This window comes from Oncorhynchus masou, chromosome 9 (assembly GCF_036934945.1).
Source record: "Oncorhynchus masou masou isolate Uvic2021 chromosome 9, UVic_Omas_1.1, whole genome shotgun sequence".
In the NCBI taxonomy this organism is placed as follows: domain Eukaryota; kingdom Metazoa; phylum Chordata; class Actinopteri; order Salmoniformes; family Salmonidae; genus Oncorhynchus; species Oncorhynchus masou.
Window position 1 is genome coordinate 27,178,350 of NC_088220.1, and position 24,717 is coordinate 27,203,066.

General features: G+C 47.1%; 1 protein-coding gene across 3 annotated transcripts in view; it reads left to right on the plus strand.

Annotated features, from left to right (window-relative positions):
• LOC135545765 (Kv channel-interacting protein 1-like) overlaps positions 1-23,809 on the plus strand; it is a 37,644-nt gene extending 13,835 nt beyond the window's left edge. Inside the window, exons 1-7 of one of the 3 annotated variants that reach the window (XM_064973613.1) lie at positions 7,308-7,688; positions 18,376-18,500; positions 18,632-18,701; positions 19,981-20,051; positions 20,203-20,310; positions 20,436-20,603; positions 22,620-23,809. In XM_064973613.1, the coding sequence (XP_064829685.1) occupies positions 7,619-7,688; positions 18,376-18,500; positions 18,632-18,701; positions 19,981-20,051; positions 20,203-20,310; positions 20,436-20,603; positions 22,620-22,667 (660 nt within the window). In that variant the 5' untranslated portion in view covers positions 7,308-7,618 and the 3' untranslated portion in view covers positions 22,668-23,809. Of the gene's footprint in view, positions 1-7,307; positions 7,689-18,375; positions 18,501-18,631; positions 18,702-19,980; positions 20,052-20,202; positions 20,311-20,435; positions 20,604-22,619 lie in introns of those variants that run through there. The other 2 variants (XM_064973612.1, XM_064973614.1) reach the window with 2 other exon arrangements.
• The last annotated feature ends 908 nt before the right edge of the window (positions 23,810-24,717 follow it).

The following is a 24,717-nucleotide window of genomic DNA, read 5'->3' on the forward strand; positions in this document are numbered from 1 at the left end:
AGCATTAAGAGTTCCCTTCACTGGAACTAGGGGCCTAGCCCGAACCATGAAAAACAGCACCAGACCATTATTCTTCCTCCGCCAAACTTTACAGTTGGCACTATGCATTGGGGCAGATAGCATCCGCCAAACCCAGATTCAATCACCAGACTGCCAGATGGTGAAGCGTGCATCATTACTCCAGAGAACACGTTTCCACCTCTCCAGAATCCAATTGCGGCGAGCTTTACACCACACCAGCTGACACTTGGCATTGGTAATCTTGGGCTTGTGTGTTGCTGCTCGACCATGGAAACCCATTTCATAAAGCTCCCGACAAACAGTTCTTGTGCTGACGTTGCTTCCAGAGATAGTTTGGAACTCGATAGTGAGTGTTGCATCCGAGGACAGATATTTTTTTACGCACTTCAGCATTCGGCAGTCCCATTCTGTGAGCTTGTGTGGCCTACCACTTCACGGCTGAGCCGTTGTTGCTCCTAGACGTTTCCAATTCACAATAACAGAACTTATAGTTGACCTGGGCAGCTCGAGCGGGCAGAAATCTGACAAACTGACTTGTTGGAAAGGTGATATCCCATGACGGTGCCACGTTGAAAGTCACTGACCTCTTCAGTTAGGCCATTCTACTGCCAATGTTTGTCTATGGAGATTGCATGGCTGTGTGCTTGATTTTATACATCTGTCAGCAACGGGTGTGGCTGAAATAGCCAATTCCATTAATTTGAAGGGGTGTCCACATACTTCTGTCTACACTACACTATGCATTTCCAGAGTTTTTAGGAACTGCCTGTGAGCGAAAGAGAGGCATAATATTTTGTCTAAGGAGACGTGTGTCTGAAGTCTGAAGGATAGTGTTGCTTTTCAAAGGCTCTTTGGTCTGACTGACTTCTTCATTGTCATCAAGATGTCCCCTTCTGTCCCTCTATCTCTCTTTTCATGTCATCCCTCCTTTCCAGTTCTCTATATGCTTCTTAATTCACATTTGATCCTCCTCCTCTCTCTCTCTCTCTCTCTCTCTCTCTCTCTCTCTCTCTCTCTCTCTCTCTCTCTCTCTCTCTCACCAAGCTTCTCAGAGGCACACACAATACAACACACAATACAACACACAATACAACACACACGCCAACAAGCTCTCATGTCAGATTTAGACGTTCATCCATTTTATGTGTTTGTTTACTTGTCTGTATCGTTCCAAGGTTAAATCTGAATTATTAAGGTTCGGCATTAACTCTAAAAGGTTATGGTCATAGCCGTGGGAAGATGTGTTTGGGTGGGGGTGCTGCGATATTTTTAGTAAAGGTGCAGTGCAGCACCTTTGTGGTGAATATTTTTACCGTGTAGAGTCCATGCCCTGACGAGTTGAGGCTGTTCTGGGAGTAAAGGGGGGTGCAACTCAGTATTAGGAAGGTGTTCCTAATGTTCTGTATACTCAGTTTATATTCCTATGTATGGTCATTGTTATACCATTTAACAACTAACCTTGTTTAGTCTCATTCTGTGGATTAACTCATTAAGACTCCTGATGTAATAGTCATAAAAGAGCCTTGGCTCACTTGACCAGAACTGTCATACTCAGGCTATGCATACATGCTGTTTTTAAGACCTCAGAGTTAGTGTATTTCATTAACGGGCAAAGTTGTGTATATTCACACACAGTGTTCAGTGTATTGTACCATTTTCTTCCTATAATGATGTTCGTTGGTTAAAGTTGCTTCTTAACTAATGGCCTTGGCAAGCATAGCTCACAGCACACTGTGTGAGCATCTTTGTTCCACCTCTCCCTCTCTCCATTTCTCCATCCAGAATTTGGTGCCTGTGCTACAGTCGGCTATATCAGTCCGCTAATACAGGACTAGTATTGGCGCAGTGCACTACTTTTGTGAGAGAGAAAAAAGGTTATTTTAATTTTATTTAAAAAAATGTATATGTATTTTTCAATTCAGATTTTTCAGGGGGTTCTTCAGCACATAACAGCTCTGTCATTATCCTCAATCTCTGTCTTTACCCCCTCACGCCTTCTCTTTCTGTTTCTCTTCCATCTTCCATTCTGTTCTTCTGTTCTCTCCCCCCATCCCCACACTCCTTCTCTCCCCCCATCCCCACACACCTTCTCTCCCCCCATCCCCACACTCCTTCTCTCCCCCCATCCCCACACTCCTTCTCTCCCCCCATCCCCACACACCTTCTCTCCCCCCATCCCCACACACCTTCTCCCCCCATCCCCACACTCATTCTCTCCCCCTTTCTCTCCCCCCATCCCCACACTCATTCTCTCCCCCTTCTCTCCCCCCATCCCCACACTCCTTCTCTCCCCCATCCCCACACTCCTTCTCTCCCCCCATCCCCACACACCTTCTCTCCCCCATCCCCACACTCCTTCTCTCCCCCATCCCCACACTCATTCTCTCCCCCTTTCTCTCCCCCCATCCCCACACTCCTTCTCTCCCCCCATCCCCACACTCATTCTCTCCCCTTTCTCTCCCCCATCCCCACACTCATTCTCTCCCCTTTCTCTCCCTCCATCCCCACACTCATTCTCTCCCCCTTTCTCTCCCCCCATCCCCACACTCCTTCTCTCCCCCCATCCCCACACTCCTTCTCTCCCCCATCCCCACACTCATTCTCTCCCACTTCCCCATACTCCTTCTCTCCCCCTTCCCCACACTCATTCTCTCCCCCTTTCTCTCCCCCATCCCCACACTCCTTCTCTCCCCATCCCCACACTCCTTCTCTCCCCCATCCCCACACTCCTTCTCTCCCCTTCCCCACACTCATTCTCTCCCCTTTCTCTCCCCCCATCCCCACACTCCTTCTCTCCCCCATCCCCACACTCCTTCTCTCCCCCATCCCCACACTCCTTCTCTCCCCCCATCCCCACACTCCTTCTCTCCCCCATCCCCACACTCCTTCTCTCCCCCATCCCCACACTCCTTCTCTCCCCCATCCCCACACTCCTTCTCTCCCCATCCCCACACTCCTTCTCTCCCCCTTCCCCACACTCATTCTCTCCCCCTTTCTCTCCCCCATCCCCACACTCCTTCTCTCCCCCATCCCCACACTCCTTCTCTCCCCCCATCCCCACACTCCTTCTCTCCCCCATCCCCACACTCCTTCTCTCCCCCCCCATCCCCACACTCCTTCTCTCCCCCATCCCCACACTCCTTCTCTCCCCCCATCACCACACTCCTTCTCTCCCCCATCCCCACACTCATTCTCTCCCACTTCCCCATACTCCTTCTCTCCCCTTCCCCACACTCATTCTCTCCCCCTTTCTCTCCCCCCATCCCCACACTCCTTCTCTCCCCCATCCCCACACTCATTCTCTCCCACTTCCCCATACTCCTTCTCTCCCCCTTCCCCACACTCATTCTCTCCCCCTTTCTCTCCCCCCATCCCCACACTCCTTCTCTCCCCCATCCCCACACTCCTTCTCTCCCCCATCCCCACACTCCTTCTCTCCCCCCATCCCCACACTCCTTCTCTCCCCCATCCCCACACTCCTTCTCTCCCCCTTCCCCACACTCCTTCTCACCCCCATCCCCACACTCATTCTCTCCCACTTCCCCATACTCCTTCTCTCCCCCTTCCCCACACTCCTTCTCTCCCCTTTCTCCCCCCATCTCCAAACTCCTTCTCTCCCCCTTTCTACCTTCCATCTCCACACTCCTTCTCTCACCCTTTTCTACCCCCCATCCCCACACTCCTTCTCTCTTTTCTGTCTCCATCTTCTTCTCTATCCTGGTGTGTTTTTATAGATGGATGATGTATGTAGTGGGTGATCAGTGGGATGGATGATGTATGTAGTGGGTGATCAGTGGGATGGATGATGTATGTCGTGGGTGATCAGTGGGATGGATGATGTATGTCGTGGGTGATCAGTGGGATGGATGATGTATGTAGTGGGTGATCAGTGGGATGGATGATGTATGTAGTGGGTGATCAGTGGGATGGATGATGTATGTAGTGGGTGATCAGTGGGATGGATGATGTATGTAGTGGGTGATCAGTGGGATGGATGATGTATGTAGTGGGTGATCAGTGGGATGGATGATGTATGTAGTGGGTGGTCAGTGGGATGGATGATGTATGTAGTGGGTGATCAGTGGGATGGATGATGTATGTAGTGGGTGATCAGTGGGATGGATGATGTATGTAGTGGGTGATCAGTGGGATGGTTGCCGTATGTAGTGGGTGATCAGTGGGATGGATGATGTATGTAGTGGGTGATCAGTGGGATGGTTGCTGTATGTAGTGGGTGATCAGTGGGATGGATGATGTATGTAGTGGGTGATCAGTGGGATGGATGATGTATGTAGTGGGTGATCAGTGGGATGGTTGCTGTGTGTGGGGGTGACGAGGGGAGGAGAAGATGTGTGTAGTGGGTGATCAGTGGGATGGTTGCTGTGTGTGGGGGTGAAGAGGGAGGAGAAGATGTGTGTAGTGGGTGATCAGTGGGATGGTTGCTGTGTGTGGGGGTGAAGAGGGGAGGAGAAGATGTGTGTAGTGGGTGATCAGTGGGATGGTTGCTGTGTGTGGGGGTGAAGAGGGGAGGAGAAGATGTGTGTAGTGGGTGATCAGTGGGATGGTTGCTGTGTGTAGGGGGTGAAGAGGGGAGGAGATGATGTGTAGTGGGTGATCAGTGGGATGGTTGCTGTGTGTAGGGGGTGAAGAGGGGAGGAGAAGATGTGTAGTGGGTGATCAGTGGGATGGTTGCTGTGTGTAGGGGGTGAAGAGGGGAGGAGAAGATGTGTGTAGTGGGTGATCAGTGGGATGGTTGCTGTGTGTGGGGGGTGAAGAGGGGAGGAGAAGATGTGTGTAGTGGGTGATCAGTGGGATGGTTGCTGTGTGTAGGGGGTGAAGAGGGGAGGAGAAGATGTGTGTAGTGGGTGATCAGTGGGATGGTTGCTGTGTGTGGGGGTGAAGAGGGGAGGAGAAGATGTGTGTAGTGGGTGATCAGTGGGATGGTTGCTGTGTGTAGGGGGTGAAGAGGGGAGGAGAAGATGTGTGTAGTGGGTGATCAGTGGGATGGTTGCTGTGTGTGGGGGGTGAAGAGGGGAGGAGAAGATGTGTGTAGTGGGTGATCAGTGGGATGGTTGCTGTGTGTAGGGGGTGAAGAGGGGAGGAGAAGATGTGTGTAGTGGGTGATCAGTGGGATGGTTGCTGTGTGTGGTGGGTGAAGAGGGGAGGAGAAGATGTGTGTAGTGGGTGATCAGTGGGATGGTTGCTGTGTGTGGGGGTGAAGAGGGAGGAGAAGATGTGTGTAGTGGGTGATCAGTGGGATGGTTGCTGTGTGTGGGGGTGAAGAGGGGAGGAGAAGATGAAGTGTAGTGGGTGATCAGTGGGATGGTTGCTGTGTGTGGGGGTGAAGAGGGGAGGAGAAGATGTGTGAGTGGGTGATCAGTGGGATGGTTGCTGTGTGTGGGGGTGAAGAGGGAGGAGAAGATGTGTGTAGTGGGTGATCAGTGGGATGGTTGCTGTGTGTGGGGGTGAAGAGGGAGGAGAAGATGTGTGTAGTGGGTGATCAGTGGGATGGTTGCTGTGTGTGGGGGTGAAGAGGGAGGAGAAGATGAGGTGTAGTGGGTGATCAGTGGGATGGTTGCTGTGTGTAGGGGGTGAAGAGGGGAGGAGAAGATGTGTGTAGTGGGTGATCAGTGGGATGGTTGCTGTGTGTAGGGGGTGAAGAGGGAGGAGAAGATGTGTGTAGTGGGTGATCAGTGGGATGGTTGCTGTGTGTAGGGGGTGAAGAGGGAGGAGAAGATGTGTGTAGTGGGTGATCAGTGGGATGGTTGCTGTGTGTAGGGGGTGAAGAGGGGAGGAGAAGATGTGTGTAAAGGTGTCTGTGTAACAGTATGATTATGTCTGTAATCACTTTAGTTCAAATATATTAATAATTGTTTTATGGAGGGGTGTGTGTATCTGCGTGTGTGTGTGTGTGTGTTTAAATTACATTTTTATTCTCAGGGGGATGGAATGGTGTAACAGTACTGTAACAGTACTATGAGTCATTGAGTCATATGATCTATGATTCAATGAATCAACCTCTTACTGTTTTACTGACTCTGAATCAATGATTCAGGCTTTTCAGTGTTCTGGAGGAGGGAGGTGGGAGGTGGGAGGAACACAGCAACAAGGAGAAGGAGAGAGGAGAGAATGGGAGAAAAGAAGAGAGAGAGAAGGAGAGAGAAGGAGTGAGAGAGAGTGAGGGAGAGAGAGAAGGAGAGAGGGAGAGAAGGAGAGGGAGAAGGAGAGAGCGAGAGAGAAGAGACAGAGAGAGAGAAGGAGTGAGAGAAAATGAGAGAGAGGGAGAGAAAAGGAGAGAGAGAGAGAGAGAGGGGAGAGCCTGAGAGCAAGAGAGAGGGAGAGAGAGAGAGAGGGGAGAGCCTGAGAGCAAGAGAGAGGGAGAGAGAATGAAATAGGGGGAGAGGAGGGAGAGGGAGGGCGAAAGAGAGAGCGAGGGAAAAAGGAGAGGGAGAGTGAAGGAGAATGAGGGAGCGAAAAGGAGAATGAGGGAGCGAAAAGGAGAATGAGGGAGCGAAAAGGAGAATGAGGGAGTGAGAGAGAGAGAGAGAGAGAGAAAGAGAGACTGAAAGAGGGAGAGTGAGGCAGAGAGAGGGAAAGAGAGAGAGAGAGGAGGGAGGGAGAGGGAGAGAGGAGGGAGAGAGAAGGAGAAGGAGAGAGGGGGAGTGAGAAGGAGAGAGGGGGAGCGAGAAGGAGAGAGAGTGAGAGGAGATAGGTGGAGAGAAGGAGGGAGAGGGAGAAAGAGGCAGAGATAGTGAGAGAGAAGGAGAGCTAGGGAGAGGGAGGGGGGGGAGGGGAGAGAAGAAGAATGAGGGAGAAGGATAGAGAAGGAGGGAGAGAGGGAGAGAGAGAAAGAAGGTGCGAGGGAGATATAGGGTGATAGAGAGAGAGAATGGGAGAGGAGAGAGAAGGAGAGAGGGAGAGAGAAAGAGAGAAGGAGAGAGAGAGAAGGAGAGAGAGAGGGAGAGAGAGAAGGAGAGATGGGGGAGAGAGTAGGAGAGAGAAGGAGAGCAAGGGAGAGAGGAGAGAGGGAGAGACAGGGAGAGAGGGTAAGAGAGAATGAGAGGGAAAGAGAAGGGGAGAAGGAGAGAGAAGGAGAGTTATGGAGAGATAGTGAGAGAGGAGAGAGGGAGAGAGAGAGTCAGAGAAGGCGAAAGGGAGATATAGGGCGATAGAGAGAGAGAATGAGAGATATAGGGAGATATAGAGAGAGATAATGAGAGAGAAGAGGAGAGGAGGAGAGGGAGAGAGGAGAGGAGAGGGAGAGAGAAGAGGAGAGGGAGAGAGAAGAGGAGAGGGAGAGAGAAGGAGAGATGTGAGAGATAGACAGAGATAGGGAGAGAGAGAAGGTGAGAAACGAAGGAGGGGGAGAGATAGGAGAGAAGTGGGGAGAGAGGAGAGGGAGAAGCAGAGGGAGAGGAACTTCGAGGCTCCACAGATCGAGAGAGTAAAAGAACGAAAGAAAGATAGCGGGGCGTCGTTGAGTTAAACCATTCAGAGTCAGATGACAGGATGAGTGGAAAGAGGGACAGAGAGAGGGAGGGAGTGAGGGAGGCAGTGTGAGAGCTAACTGTCAGACACGTTACAGACCTCTGACAACATGGGCGCTGTGGTGGGCACGTTAACCATGGGGGAGAGGACCAAGGGGGAGAGGAGGAGGCCATCCAGAGGTGAGACACACGGACACACACAGGTGCACCACACACATACACACACACACACACACACACACACACACACACACACACACACACACACACACACACACACACACACACACACACACACACACACACACACAACTTAAAAAGGATGCTAGCACTCACATACACACATTTATGAAAACAACACAACCTACATCTATCAACAACACATGCAACCAATACAATGTCATACACACACATAATAATAATAATAATAATAATAATTATTATTATTATCATAAAGCCACTATTCCATGGAAGCATCAGTTGAATGTGTGTGTGTGTGTGAGAGAGAGGTAACAACTGGGATAATGTGTGTGTGAGCGAGAGGTAACACCTGAGGTAATGTGTGTGAGAGAGAGAGGTAACACCTGAAGTAATGTATGAGAAAGAAAGGTAACACCTGAGGTAATGTGTGTGTGAGAGAGAGAGGTAACACCTGTAGTAATGTGTGTGTGAGAGAGAGAGGTAACACCTGTAGTAATGTGTGTGTGAGAGAGAGAGGTAACACCTGAGGTAATGTATGAGAAAGAAAGGTAACACCTGAGGTAATGTGTGTGAGAGAGAGAGAGGTAACACCTGAGGTAATGTATGAGAAAGAAAGGTAACACCTGAGGTAATGTGTGTGTGAGAGAGAGAGAGAGAGAGAGGTAACACCTGAGGAATGCATGGGTGAGAGAGAGAGAGTTAACACTTGAGGTAATGTCTATGAGAGAGGTAACACCTGAGGTAATGTGTGGGTGAGAGAGGTAACACCTGAGGTAATGTGTGGGTGAGAGAGGTAACACCTGAGGTAATGTGAGGGTGAGAGAGAGAGGTAACACCTGAGGTAATTTGAGAGAGAGAGAGAGAGAGAGAGAGAGAGAGAGAGAGTAATGTCCAGAGAGAGAGAGAGAGAGAGAGAGAGAGAGAGAGAGAAGAGAGAGAGAGAGAGAGAGAGAGATCTGAGAGAGAGAGAGAGAGAGAGAGAGAGAGAGAGAGAGTGAGTTAACACTTGAGGTAATGTCTATGAGAGAGGTAACACCTGAGGTAATGTGTGAGTGAGAGAGGTAACACCTGAGGTAATGTGTGTGGGTGAGAGAGAGAGATGTCTCGAGAGAGAGTAACACCTGAGGTAATGTGTGGGTGAGAGAGAGAGGTAACACCTGAGATAATTTGTGTGGGTGAGAGAGAGAGAGAGAGAGAGAGAGAGTGCAGTGGATGTGTGTGAGAGAGAGAGAGAGAGGTAACACCTGAGGTAATCTGTGGGTGAGAGAGGTAACGCCTGAGGTAATGTGTGGGTGAGAGAGAGAGAGAGAGGTAACACCTGAATGAGTGAGAGAGAGAGAGAGAGAGAGAGAGAGAGAGAGAGAGAGAGAGAGAGAGAGAGAGAGATCTGAGAGAGAGAGAGAGAGAGAGATGTGTCTCGAGAGAGAGAGAGAGAGAGAGAGAGAGAGAGAGAGAGAGAGAGAGAGAGAGAGAGAGAGGTAACACCTGAGGTAATGTGTGGGTGAGAGAGAGAGGTAATACCTGAGGTAATGTGTGGGTGAGTGAGAGAGAGGTAACACCTGAGGTAATGTGTGGGTGAGAGAGCGGTAACACCTGAGGTAATGTGTGGGTGAGAGAGAGATAACACCTGAGGTAATGTGTGGGTGAGAGAGAGGTAACACCTGAGGTAATGTGTGGATGAGAGAGAGAGGTAACACCTGAGGTAATGTGTGGATGAGAGAGAGAGGTAACACCTGAGGTAATGTGTGGATGAGAGAGAGAGGTAACACCTGAGGTAATGTGTGGGTGAGAGAGAGGTAACACCTGAGGTAATGTGTGGATGAGAGAGAGAGGTAACACCTGAGGTAATGTGTGGGTGAGAGAGAGATAACACCTGAGGTAATGTGTGGGTGAGAGAGATAACACCTGAGGTATTGTGTGGGTGAGAGAGAGGTAACACCTGAGGTAATGTGTGGATGAGAGAGAGAGGTAACACCTGAGGTAATGTGTGGGTGAGAGAGAGGTAACACCTGAGGTAATGTGTGGATGAGAGAGAGAGGTAACACCTGAGGTAATGTGTGGGTGAGAGAGAGATAACACCTGAGGTATTGTGTGGGTGAGAGAGAGGTAACACCTGAGGTAATGTGTGGATGAGAGAGAGAGTTAACACTTGAGGTAATGTCTATGAGAGAGGTAACACCTGAGGTAATGTGTGGGTGAGAGAGAGGTAACACCTGAGGTAATGTGTGGGTGAGAGAGAGATAACACCTGAGGTATTGTGTGGGTGATAACTCTAGAGAGAAGGGTAGTGTCATCAGGACATAGAGGATCTATACATGCTCTAGTGTAAGGTAATGTCTATGTGCATGTGTTTGCTTGATGTGAGAGGAGTGGTGCGTGTGCGTGTGTGTGTGCGTGTGTGTGTACATAAGTGTATGTGCAGACATCAGTGGAGGGGAAACATACACAAGGTATTTGTCACTCTGCTCACACACTCTCTTCCATCTTGCCTGTTCCCTTGGAAGCACGGTTGGCATGGCAACACAATATATCAGTTTTGGGGGTCAATGAGATGTTATGAGATTGGTGGTTCCAAAGTTATCCATGCTTATTGCAAATTTGCACAATTTTGCATATTGCTCTTTTGATTATTTTTCCATGGGTTATTTCCATATTGTAATCTAAATCACATTAGATAACATATCATGTTTTATATCATGAAATATTGACATAATGAAGACATTAAATATAAATTATTAAATATAGTTTGCATTGCATTAACTGTCTCGTTCCTTCCATATCTGTCTCCTTCCATATCTGTTCCTTCCATATCTGTCTCGTTCCTTCCATATGTCTCGTTCCTTCCATATGTCTCGTTCCTTCCATATCTGTCTCGTTCCTTCCATATCTGTCTCGTTCCTTCCATATCTGTCTCGTTCCTTCCATATCTGTCTCGTTCCTTCCATATCCGTCTCGTTCCTTCCATATCCGTCTCGTTCCTTCCATATCCGTCTCGTTCCTTCCATATCCGTCTCGTTCCTTCCATATCCGTCTCGTTCCTTCCATATCCGTCTCGTTCCTTCCATATCCGTCTCGTTCCTTCCATATCCGTCTCTTCCATATTCCTTCCATATCCGTCTCGTTCCTTCCATATCCGTCTCGTTCCTTCCATATCTGTCTCGTTCCTTCCATATCTGTCTCGTTCCTTCCATATCTGTCTCGTTCCTTCCATATCTGTCTCGTTCCTTCCATATCTGTCTCGTTCCTTCCATATCCGTCTCGTTCCATCCATATGTCTCGTTCCTTCCATATCTGTCTCGTTCCTTCCATATCCGTCTCGTTCCTTCCATATGTCTCGTTCCTTCCATATGTCTCGTTCCTTCCATATGTGTCGTTCCTTCCATATCTGTGTCGTTCCTTCAATATGTCTCGTTCCTTCCATATGTCTCATTCCTTCCATATGTCTCGTTCCTTCCATATCTGTCTTGTTTCTTACATACAGTGCATTCAGAAACTATTCGGACCCCTTGACGCTTTCCACATTTTGTTACGTTACAGCTTTAAGGAAGGAACAAGACAGATAGAGATGTAAATGTGATATTTCAGTTGATTTAACTTATGCATTTTCAAACATTTCTACAAACCTGTTTTTGCTTTGTCATTATGGGGTATTGTGTGTAGATTGATGATGGACAAAAACAAACATTTTGAATATCTGTCTTGTTCCTTACATATCTATCTTGTCATATCAAGATGTATGCTACACTTTTAGAAAAAAAGGTTCCAGGTAGAACCTTTTTTGGTTCCAGGTCAAATTATTTTGGGTTCCATGAAGAACCCTTTGTGGAAAGGGTTCTACCTGGAACCAAAAAGGGTTCTCCTTTAAAAAATGTATTTCATATACAGCATATACAGTTGAAGTCGGAAGTTTGCATACACCTTAGCCAAATTCATTTAAACTCAGTTTTTCACAATTCCTGACATTTAATAATTCCTGACATTTCACAATTCCTGACATTAATAAAAATACCCTGTTTTAGGTCCGTTAGGATCACCACTTTTTTTTAAGAATGTGAAATGTCAGAATAATAGTAGACATAATTATTTATTTTAGTGTTTATTTCTTTCATCACATTCCCAGTGGGTCAGAAGTTTACATACACTCAAATTAGTATTTGGTAGCATTGCCTTTACATTGTTTAACTTGGGTCAAAAGTTTCGGCGAGCCTTCCCACAATAAGTTGGGTGAATTTTGGCCCATTCCTCCTGACAGAGCAGATGTAACTGAGTCAGGTTTTTATGCCTCCTTGTTGCACACACTTTTTCAGTTCTGCCCACACATCTTCTATAGGATTGAGGTCAGGGCTTTGTGATGGCCACTCCAATACCTTGACTTCGTTGTCCTTAAGCCATTTTGCCACAACTTTGGAAGTATGCTTGGGGTCATTGTCCATTTGGAAGACCCATTTGCGACCAAGCTTTAACTTCCTGACTGATGTCTTGAGATGTTGCTTCAATATATCCACATCATTTTCTTTCCTCATGATGTCATCTATTTTGTGAAGTGCACCGGTCCCTCCTGCAGCAAAGCACCCCCACAACATGATGCTGCCACCCCCGTGCTTCGGCTTGCACGCCTCCTCCTTTTTCCTCCAAACATAACGATGGTCATTATGGTCAAACAGTTCTATTTTTGTTTCGTCAGACCAGAGGACATTTCTCCAAAAAGTACGATCTTTGTCCCCATGTGCAGTTGCAAACCTTAGTCTGGCTTTTTTATGGCGGTTTTGGAGCAGTGGCTTCTTCCTTGCTGAGTGACCTTTCAGGTTATGTCGATATAATACTCATTTTAATATGGATATAGATACCTTTGTACTTGTTTCCTCCATCATCTTCACAAGGTCCTTTGCTGTTGTTCTGGGATTGATTTGCACTTTTCGCACCAGAGTACGTTCATCTCTAGGAGACAGAACGCGTCTCCTTCCTGAGCGGTATGACGGCTGCGTGGTCCCTTTGTGTTTATACTTGCGTACTGTTGATTGCACAGATAAATGTGGTACCTTCAGGCATTGGGAATTTGCTCCCAAGGATGAACCAGACTTGTGGAGGTCTTAGCTGATTTCTTTTGATTCTCCCATGATGTCAAGCAAAGAGGCACTGAGTTTGAAGGTAGGCCTTGAAATACATCCACAGGTACACTCCAATTGACTCAAATGATGTCAATGAGCCTATCAGAAGCTTCTAAAGCCATGACATAATTTTCTGGAATTTTCCAAGCCGTTTAAAGGCACAGTCAACTTAACGTATGTAAACTTCTGACCCTCTGGAATTGTGATACAGTGAATTATAAGTGAAATAATCTGTCTGTGTCCTAAGCAACTTGCCAAAACAATAGTTTGTTAATTAACAAGAAATTTGTGGAGTGGTTGAAAACGAGTTTTAATGACTCCAACCTAAGTGTATGTCAACTTCTGAATTGAACTGTATATATAAAAAAAGGAACCAAAATGAGTTCTTCAAAGGATTCTCCTATTGGGGCAGCTGAAGAACCCTTTTAGATAGCACCTTTTTTCTAAGAGTGTAGGGCCAGTGGTAACGTCAGATTACAGTTATAGTTCCTTGTTAAATTTAGTATCCTAGCTTGACCTTATTAGAGCTGTGCTACGGAGGTGTGTTATCCTATCTGGGTCTTTCCAACTCTGATGTTTTCTGATGCATGTTATCTCTGTGACAGTGTGTGTGTGTGTCTCTTCTCTGTAACAGTCTGACAGGGTCTTAGTGACATGGGGCTGATGACAGCCAGCTCCGACAGAAGCTTTTGATGGCTTTTTCTCTCTGGTGAATGTGTCATTGCTTCTCCTCCGCCCCCATCCTTCCATCCCTTACTCGGGCTCCCTGCAGCAATGTTGTCTTCCTCTTCTCGCTTCCTGCCACTCTCCCTCTCTCCCTTGCTCATTTTTTCTGTCCCTTCCTGTCTTTTCCTGCCTTCCTGTCTCCCAAACCCTTTCTCGTCTTCCTTTCTCTGTCATATCTCTCTCCACATCTCCTTCTGTCTCTCTCTCTCTCCCGCTCTCTCTCTAGCTCTCTCTCCATATCTCGCTCTGTCTCCTCCTGTCTCCTCCTGTCTCCCTCTCTCTTTCTCTCTCTCTCCCGCTCTCTCTTTCTGTCATCCTCTCCTTCTTGTCCCCAATTCCACTCCTCCCTCTCTGTTTTTGCTCCCCCCTCCTCCTCATTCCACATTTCTTTCTGGTTTTATCACTTCTTCGTTCTTTTCTCCCACCCACTCTGATTCATAATCTTTCTCCTCACTCTCAACCCAACCCTTGCACATCCCTCGTTTTGCTCTCATCCTCCTTTCCTTCCCTCCCACCCATCCCCACGAACATTCCTTCTCTCACCAACGCTCATAAAGAGTATTGCAGGGTGTGAGAGTGCCTATTAACCAAGACATCCTGTGACGGCAGCCTCAGTTGACTATCTACTACAGTGTTTTTTTCTGTGTGTTGATAGCAGACTCTTCTAGTCCGTGGGGATGAGCAGACAAACGGCACTCTAATGCATTTCACACGGACTGTGTCATGACATTAGCGTAAGATTTAGTGCGATGGTGTGTGTGGGTCTGCTTTTCTGAGTCATTGAATTTGTGTCGGCCTCTTTTTAATTATGGATGTGTTTCTTTTGCACTTCCTAAGAATATGTGGAGATGTCACTCTGTCTGTCAGTGTTGGACTTAGAGGGCCCTTCAAAAGGCCAGTGATTATGTACATTAGCAGTAACACTGCTTAACATTTCCCAGTGAATTATTGGTGTGAGTGAAGGGTGACCCAAAGGCATGCAAAGTGAAGGTTTAGTTATAGTATGTCAATTTGTGTCACTGTGTCCTGAAGTCGCAAATTTGCTTTAGTCAAATGGAATTTAGAATGCAGTATCTTATCTCCACTGGTTGTGAGTGGGTGGAATGCTGTGTACATCTATTGGTGTGGGTGTAATAGTGTGTAATATGGGTGTGTGTGATCCATGTACCTGCTCAGTGTTGTGATGTCAGAATAGTGGTTCTGTTTCATAGAGAGCGTTCCTCACTGATAAGTGGCCAATGAGAGGCAGCTGGTCGCTGGGGGACGAAACAGATTAGGCTAACTCAGATTATGCAAACGAGAGTCTCATATGGAAGGATTGCAGGGATCAGTTTGAGTAGAACGAGAGAGAGAGGGAAGAGAACAGGAGAGGGAGAGGAGGGAGGGGGAGAAGGGGGAAGGGATAGAGGGAAGAGAACAGGAGAGGGAGGGGGGATAGAGGGGGAAAGGGACAGAGGGAAGAGAACAGGAGAGGGAGGGGGAAAGGGATAGAGGGAAGAGAACAGGAGAGGGAGGGGGAAGGGATAGAGGGTAGAGAACAGGAGAGGGAGGGGGGGAAGGGACTCAGAGGGAGTGTTTGCTTTCTCATGGTCAGTGAGAGAACAGGAGAGGAGAGGGGAAGAGAAAGAGGGGAAAGGGATAGAGGGGAAGAGAACAGGAGGGGCAGAGGGGGGAGAGGGAGAGGGGGAAAGGGATTAGAGAAAGAGTCAGGAGAGGGAGGGGGGATATAGGGGGAAAGGGATAGAGGGAAGAGGAAAGAGGGGGAAAGGGATAGAGGGAAGAGAACAGGAGGGGCAGAGGGGGAGAGGTAGAGGGGGAAAGGGATAGAGGGAAGAGGGGGAGAGGTGAGAAAGGGAGAGAGGAAAACAGGGAGAGAAAAAATAGAGAAAGAGTCTGGATTATATACTCAATAATAAAATGGTGATATGACTCCAGGAGTGTTTGCTTTCTCATGGTCAGTGAGGTTCTGGAAACAACACCATAAGGACAATATAAGAGAATACAAGATGTTGACAGAGGGGAAAAGGAACACCACAATGACCAAAACTGTCTGTCTCCCTCTACTGGTAGATTGTGATTACTTCAAGTAGATTTGACTAGATTCATAGTGGCATGTATTTTATTGATAATAATAATAACTATTGGGCCTGACTGGTTGGTCTACATGAGGGACAATGACTTGTGTCATTGTTGGGTATTGTTGAACGGATATAACAACAGTTTAGCAAAGCTACTTTCAGGCAAGTTAAGCACAGCTACATTATGCTGTACAGTGAAAAATACACACACACACACACACACACACACACACACACACACACACACACACACACACACACACACATAGAATGATATTATATTATTATTATTATATTATCCACGTTGAGGCTCAGGCTCAGTAGTTACCACTGAGGGGTTATCCACGTTGATGGTGAGTAGTTACCACTGGGGGTTATCCACGTTGAGGCTGAGTAGTTACCACTAGGGGTTATCCACGTTGATGGTGAGTAGTTACCACTGGGGGTTATCCACGTTGAGGCTCAGTAGTTACCACTAGGGGTTATCCACGTTGATGGTGAGTAGTTACCACTGGGGGTTATCCACGTTACCACTGGGGGTTATCCACGTTGATGAGTAGTTACCACTGGGGTTATCCACGTTGAGTAGTTACCACTCCACATTGAGGGGTTATCCACGTTGAGGCTTAGTAGTTACCACTGGGGGTTATCCACGTTGAGGCTGAGTAGTTACCACTGGGGGTTATCCACGTTGAGGCTCAGTAGTTACCACTGGGGGTTATCCACGTTGAGGATGGTAGTACGTTGAGTAGTTACCACTGGGGTTATCCACGTTGAGTTAGTAGTTACCACTGGGGGTTATCTGGGGTTATCCACGGGTTATCCACGTCAGGCTAGTTACCACTGGGGTTATCCACATTAAGGCTCAGTAGTTACCACTAGGGGTTATCCACGTTGATGGGGTTATCCACATTGAGGCTGAGTAGTTACCACTGGGGGTTATCCACGTTGATGGTGAGTAGTTACCACTGGGGGTTATCCACGCTGGTGAGTTACCACTGTTATCCACTGGGGGTTATCCACGTTGAGGCTGAGTAGTTACCACTGTTGGTTATCCACGTTGAGGCTCAGTAGTTACCACTAGGGGTTATCCACATTGAGGCTGATTAGTTACCATGGGGGTTATCCACATTGAGGCTGAGTAGTTACCACATGGGGGTTATCCACATTGAGGCTGAGTACCACTGGGGTTATCCACATTGAGGCTGAGTAGTTACCACTGGGGTTATCCACATTGATGGTGAGTAGTTACCACTGGGGGTTATCCACGTTGATGGGGGTTATCCACATTGATGGTGAGTAGTTACCACTGGGGGTTATCCACATTGGTTACCACTGGTTGAGGCTCAGTAGTTACCACTGGGGGTTATCCACATTGATGGTGAGTAGTTACCATTGGGGGTTATCCACATTGATGGTGAGTAGTTACCACTGGGGGTTATCCACATTAAGGCTGATTAGTTACCACTGGGGGTTATCCACATTGATGGTGAGTAGTTACCACTAGGGGTAATCCACATTGAGGCTGAGTAGTTACCACTGGGGGTTATCCACATTAAGGCTGATTAGTTACCATTGGGGGTTATCCACGTTGATGGTGAGTAGTTACCACTAGGGGTAATCCACATTAAGGCTGATTAGTTACCATTGGGGGTTATCCACGTTGATGGTGAGTAGTTACCACTAGGGGTAATCCACATTAAGGCTGATTAGTTACCACTGGGGGTAATCCACATTGAGGCTGAGTAGTTACCATTGGGGGTTATCCACATTGAGGCTGAGTAGTTACCATGGGGGTTATCCACGTTGAGGCTCATTAGTTACCACTAGGGGTAATCCACATTAAGGCTTATTAGTTACCACTGGGGGTTATCCACATTGAGGCTGAGTAGTTACCATTGGGGGTTATCCACATTGAGGCTGAGTAGTTACCACTGGGGGTTATCCACATTGAGGCTGAGTAGTTACCACTGGGGGTTATCCACATTGATGGTGAGTAGTTACCACTGGGGGTTATCCACATTAAGGCTGATTAGTTACCACTGGGGGTTAGCCAGGATTTTCAACCCAGATAGTCACCTGGCATGTTACCACTGCTGAGCTTAAAGGGTCTCTCCGATGTTCTGCATAGTGAACCTTTTCCATATGAATGAAGATTGCCATGAGTATTGAGAGAGAGGAGGCAAAGTGTACTACCATTACCTGTGTGTAAGGCTGGTTTTGTATGACTGTTCATTCTTAGAGAGAAAGGTTCCAAAAGGGTTCTACGGCTGTCCCCATAGGAGAACCCTTTTGGGTTCCAGGTTACCTAAAAGGGTTCTACGGCTGTCCCCATAGGAGAACCCTTTTTGGTTCCAGGTTACCTAAAAGGGTTCTACGGCTGTCCCCATTTGAGAACCCTTTTTGGTTCCAGGTTACCTAAAAGGGTTCTACCTGGAACCAAAAGTGGTTCTTCAAAGGGTCCTCCTATGGGGACAGCTGAAAAACCATTTTAGAGTCTAGATAGCAGCTTTTTTTCTAAGAGTGTACAGTATCATTGAACAGTGACTCGGTCAGGTGACTGAGGTGGAGGAACACAGGGATTTCTACAATGACCTCTCTCTCACTCTCTCTCTGAGATCCATCTCCTCTCTGTGCTATTATTTCCTCTCTTCTCTCTCCCTACATACAGTATTACTCATTTCTATAGCTGATGAAAATGCAACATTTTGTGTAAATTCCCTCGGATGATATTGATGCTCTGTCTCTCCCTAGATAAAATAGATGATGATTTTGAGTTGAGCATTGTGTGTCATCGGCCAGAAGGGCTGGATAAACTAGAGGCTCAGACCAACTTCAGCAAGCAAGAGCTGCAAGTGCTCTACCGAGGCTTCAAAAACGTATGTAGTCACTCTGTGTCACTCCATTTCTCCATTACTTCATCAATTAGTGTCCGTCACTCTCTCTATGGCTGATCTCGCTCTTTTCTCCCTATTTTCTCTGTCTTCCTCTGCCTCTCTCTCCATCGTAGGAGTGCCCTAGTGGGGTGGTGAATGAGGACACCTTCAAACAGATATACGCACAGTTCTTTCCCCATGGAGGTAGGGAATGAGTTTGTGTATGTGTGTGCATAACCTATAAAAGGTGTTGAGTTGTGCGGTGGATTTGTGTTATGATCACATAAAGGATAACACATACATTACATGATCAAAAGTATGTGGACACGTGCTAGTCCAACATCTCACTCCAAAACCATGGGCATTAAAATGGAGTTGGTCCCCCCTTTGCTGCTATAACAGCCTCCACTCTTCTGGGAAGGCTTTCCACTAGATGTCGGAACATTGCTCCGGGGACTTGCTTCTATTCAGCCACAACAGCCTTAGTGAGGTCGGGCACTGATGTTGGGCGATTAGGTCTGGCTCGCAGTCAGCGTTCCAATTCATCCCACAGGTGTTAGATGGGGTTGAGGTCAGGGCTCTGTGCAGGCCAGTCAAGTTCTTACACACCGATGTTGACAAATCATTTCTGTAAGAACCTCGCTTTGTCCATGGGGGCATTGTTATTGTATTCTCTAGCGTTAAGATTTCCCTTAAGTGGAGCTAATGGGCCTAGCCCAAACCATTAAAAACAGCCCCAGACCATTATTCCTCCTCCACCAAACTTTACAGTTGGCACTTTGCATTGGGGCAGGTAGGGTTCTCCTGGCATCCGCCAAACCCAGATTCATCTGTTGGACTGCCAGTCGGTGACGCGGGATTCATCACTCCAGAGAATGCGTTTCCACTGCTGCTGAGTCCAATGGCGGCGAGCTTTACACCACTCCAGCCGACGCTTGGCATTGTTCATGGTGATCTCAGGCTTGTGTGTGGCTGCTTGGCCATGGAATCCGATTTCATGAAGCTACTGACTAACAGTTATTGTGCTGATGTTGCTTCCAGAGGCCGTTTGGAACTCAGTAGTGAGTGTTGCAACTGAGGACAGACGATTTTTACGCGCTACGCGCTTCAGCACTCAACGGTCCCGTTCTGTGAACTTGTGTGGCCTACCACTTCGCTGCTGAGCCGTTGTTGCTCCTAGACATTTACACTTCACAATAACAGCACTTACAGTTGACTGGGGAAGCTCTGGCAGGGCAGAGATTTGACGAACTGATTTGTTGGAAAGGTGACATTACATGATGTTGCCACATTGAAAATCACTGAGCTCTTCAGTACGGCCAGTCTACTGCCAATGTTTGTCTATGGAGATTGCATGGCTGTGTGCTCAATTGTATACACCTGTCAGCGATGGGTGTGGCTGAAATAGCCGAATCCACTAATTTGAAGGGGTGTCCACATACTTTGTATACATAGTGTATCTCTTCTCTCGAATGCTCTGCAGATGCCAGTACCTACGCACACTACCTGTTCAACGCCTTTGACTCAGCACACAGTGGATCCATCAAGTTTGAGGTAAACATTCCTCTACTGTCTCTCTACTCCTCCCCCGATCTCTCTCTTTCTCACAATCATCAGATGACTAACCCTTTTTGTATTCTGGATCCTTCGTCTTCTTGTTCTCCCTGATACGCCGTCTCATTCTGTCACTCTCTCCCTCCTCCAGGGCTTTATCATGGCGTTGTCCACCCTGCTGAGGGGTTCAGTGAGGGAGAAACTGACGTGGACATTCAACCTGTACGACATCAACAAAGATGGCTACATCAACAAGGAGGTGTGTGTGTGTACTTAAATATTGCGTGTGGTTATTTCACCATTTAACAACGACAGGCAAATATTATTGCATATATTTTGCTTCATATGCTGCGGTTTTGTGTATTTTTTGTGTGTGTTTTACAGGAGATGACAGACATCGTCAGGGCGATATATGACATGATGGGGAAGTACACCTACCCTGCCCTGAAGACAGACACTCCCAAACAACATGTGGATGCCTTCTTCCAGAAGATGGACAAGAACAGAGATGGAGTAGTCACTCTGGATGAGTTCATTCTGTCTTGCCAGGAGGTAAACATTCTCTACATTTCTACAATCAGCAATGTTCCACCCACTTATTCTTGTCTTTTACTGTAGTTTGAGGGTTTTGGTTGGATCAAATTCAATGAGCCATGAGTCAACTCAGCCACTTTCGGTTCGCTTCCAACCATCTACCATCTCTATGTCAACAACAAACATCTGACCAATCAGATTAGAACTAGGTAGCTGCTAGGCAGATAATCAATTATTGTTCCAAACACTGTTGTGTAGTTTTATAGTTTAGAAGTACACAGCAGTGACTTTGGGGTTATTTTATGAGGTATAATATTATTTTCTATTTGCCCCTTCTGTAGGTCTTCACCTTCAACCTTTTTAACTTCTTCAGTCGGTCCACCAAAGACTTAGAATGAAGATGTCACAGACTGGAAAATGTCATGGAAACCGTTCGGGCTCAGAATGCTCAAAACTCTTTCGGCTTGTCATAAAGTCACTCAAAAATTACTCCAGTCACTGTGTTGGGGAGAAATCCACAATATTCGGTCAAACCCTATGGCTCTCCCATCAAATCAAATGAAATCAAACTGTATTTGTCACCACAACAGATGTAGACCTTACAGTGAAATGTTTACTTACAAGCCCTTAACCAACAGTGCAGTTTTAAGAACCCCCCCCAAAAAAATAACATTTAAAAAAATCTAAGTAACAAATAATTAAACAGCAGCAGTAAAATAACAATAGTGAGGCTACATACAGGGGGTACCGGTACATAGTCCAATGTGCGGGGGCACCGGTTAGTCAGGGTAATTGATGTAATATATACATGTAGGTAGAGTTAAAATGACTATGCATAGATAATAAACAGAGAGTAGCAACGCAAATAGTCTGGGTAGTCATTTGATTAGATGTTCAGGAGTCTTATGGCTTGGGGGTAGAAGCTGTTTAGAAACCTCTTGCACCTAGACTTGGCGCTCTGGTTCCACTTGCCGTGCGGTAGCAGAGAGAACAGTCTGTCACTGAGTGGCTGGAGTCTGACCATTTTTAGGGCCTTCCTCTGACACCACCTGGTATAGAGGTCCTGGATGGCAGGAAGCTTAGCCCCAGTGATGTACTGGGCTGTACGCACTACCCTCTGTAGTGCCTTGCGGTCGGAGGCTGAGCAGTTGCCATACCAGGCAGTGATGCAACCAGTCAGGATGCTCTCAATGGTACAGCTGTAGAACCTTTTGAGGATCTGAGGACCCATGACAAATAATTTCAGTCTCCTGAGGGGGAATAGGTTTTGTCGTGCCATCTTCACGACTGTCTTGGTGTGCTTGGACCATAATAGTTTGTTGGTGATGTGGACACCAAGGAACTTGAAGCTCTCAACCTGCTCCACTACAGGTTGGGGGCGTGCTCTCTCCTCCTTTTCCTGCAGTCCACAATCATCTCCTTTGTCTTGATCACGTTGCGGGAGAGTTTGTTGTCCTGGCACCACAAGGCCAGGACTCTGACCTCCTCCCTAAAGGCTGTCTCGTCGTTGTCGGTGATCAGGCCTACCACTGTTGTGTCATCAACAAACGTAATGATGGTGTTGGAGTCGTGCCTGGCAGTGCAGTCATGAGGGAACAGGGAGTTCAGGAGGGGACTGAGCATGCACCCCTGAGGGGCCCTTGTGTTGAGGATCAGCGTTGCGGATGTGTTGTTACCTACCCTTATCACCTGGGGGCGGCCTGTCTGGAAGTCCAGGATCCAGTTGCAGAGGGAGGTGTTAAGTCCAAGGGTCCGTAGCTTAGCATAGGCATCACTGTGATAGCAGCTGGTTTTGGTTGACTAAACTCCCTTCCTCCCTCTTTCCCCGCAAACCCTGCCCCAACCAGAAAAAACAAGCATGTGAGGTGTCTTGCTTTCTGTACTCTCTGCTGTTCACATTGCTGTCCCTTGCTATATTCTCCTCTGCTTTTGTTGCCCCCTCGTGGTGGTTATGAGAACTGCAAGTTCAGAGGTATCATTTTATCCACCTGATATTAAATCAGCTCTCCTTTTTTCCATACTTTCTTTTCTTAGGACGAAAACATCATGAGGTCCCTGCAGCTCTTCAAAAATGTCATATAGACCACACAGAGAAAAGGAGAGAAAAGACACAGAGAAAGAAAGACCGGGAGGAATTGGAAGAGATGCTTGAGCTGTGAGAAGGAAAAGCAGCCCGCCATTTAATGGAAAAAAGAGGCACAAATAAACTTTGTTGTCACCATGGTTACGAGAGGTACTCAACACCGGCTGCCCAACAACAGCTATACACACCAGTCGTGTGGCACAGTGTCTCACGATCATGTTACCATGGCAGTGACCATCAACGGGCTGGGTTATGACCCTTGCCATTGACCTCTGACCCCTGTACCTGTTTTTGAACTTCCTGTGACTCTGTAACCTTTCACCCTAGTCCTCTCTGTCTTGTTCTGTTGATGTTGTTATGGTTACTGATCTCTCTGAGAGTGTATATCACACCTGTTAGTGTACCTACTGACAAACACACACAAAGATTAAGGCATACACACATACCTTGGATTGAATCCTCAATCGACTACCAAATAACAAATACATAATCAATACATTTTCATCTGTAGAATTCATCTGATTGGTATTTGACCTTTAAGAAAAATGCATTTGAACCAAGTCAGTCCTAACCCTGCTAAATGCAGATCTCCTACAGAATGTGTGTTAGTGTTATTCAATGGTTTTGGTGTTGTGGTGACTTGTGTCATAGTGTTTTTGGCTTCTATCTTTCTGTCTGCAATGAGCTCTTTTCATCTGTGTCGTGGTTGGTCTCTTTGTCTGTCAATCTAAGTCATGGCCAGACGACATCCCGCCCACAGGGCCTGGATTGGATGTTATGTGGCCTATGATAGACATATACAGTGGTAGGAAGTTATTGCAAGTCCCATTTTGAAGTGTATTCTTATGTGGGATATTACGACTGAACAGTAACATCTCTCAAGACAATACCCAACCACTCACTGTGACCAGAGAGAGAGAGAGAAAGAGACCTTGTCACTGAGAATACAGGAATAAAGCCATGACAGATGACAATAGCCTCATCAATGTGAAGACTTACTGACAAGAAAATACAAAATCCCTTTCCTCACAGTTACCTCACAGAAAACATCAGTGTATTCAAATGTGGTGCAAAATGATATTTAACAAACTTCTCTGAAAAAAATGGTGACGTTTGATATTTCTTCTTTGAGTAAAACAAAGCTTTCCATCCGTGTCTGTAACATCACAGGCAACAAATGAAGGGTGCTCAAGTGAAGAGTGTATATCGGCATTTACATATCTACATCCCAAGTACAAATGACGATACATTTACACCCACATCCTCATAGGAAATGAGTCACAAATGGAACATTTGAGGATGTTTTAGTTTCACACTTTACCGACATTGCATGCATCATTCTTCCACCTCTCCACTTCCTCCCTCTCTTCTATACCCCTCTACCTCTCACACGTGCCTCCTCTTGTCCTTCCCTCAGTTCCCTGTCACTTGAGTCTACAATCTGTCTTTAGCCATAGAGCTTGTTCCACGTTGCTGCCGACAGTGCTGACAGATCTACAAATCACCTTGCATCATAAGCAACTACTCATTCTTATCTGTAGATCAGTCAGTCAGTAACCCTTTACCCACAATGCACCATGGATTTGACGCTCTCGAACACGGCCACAGTGTGGGATGTAAAATAAGGCCAGATAGGGGTCAAAACACCTGTAAGTGTGCTTGGGTAGTGTAGATAGATTGAGCCCTATCTAGGTCTAAGGATGAGGGGTTGGGTGTAGTATTAGGGCTATCCGGCACCTTGTCTCCACACAGTCTCAAAGGGGCATCACACACTGTCCATAATCTCCACTTTGCCACTACCAACTGAGCTAGGGTCAAATCATTCAATTCCTCTCATCGGCCCAGGGCTGCAGGTTCCTCCTACTCCCTCTCCTCGGCCCAGGGCTGCAGGTTCCTCCTACTCCCTCTCCTCGGCCCAGGGCTGCAGGTTCCTCCTACTCCCTCTCCTCGGCCCAGGGCTGCAGGTTCCTCCTACTCCCTCTCCTCGGCCCAGGGCTGCAGGTTCCTCCTACTCCCTCTCCTCGGCCCAGGGCTGCAGGTTCCTCCTAC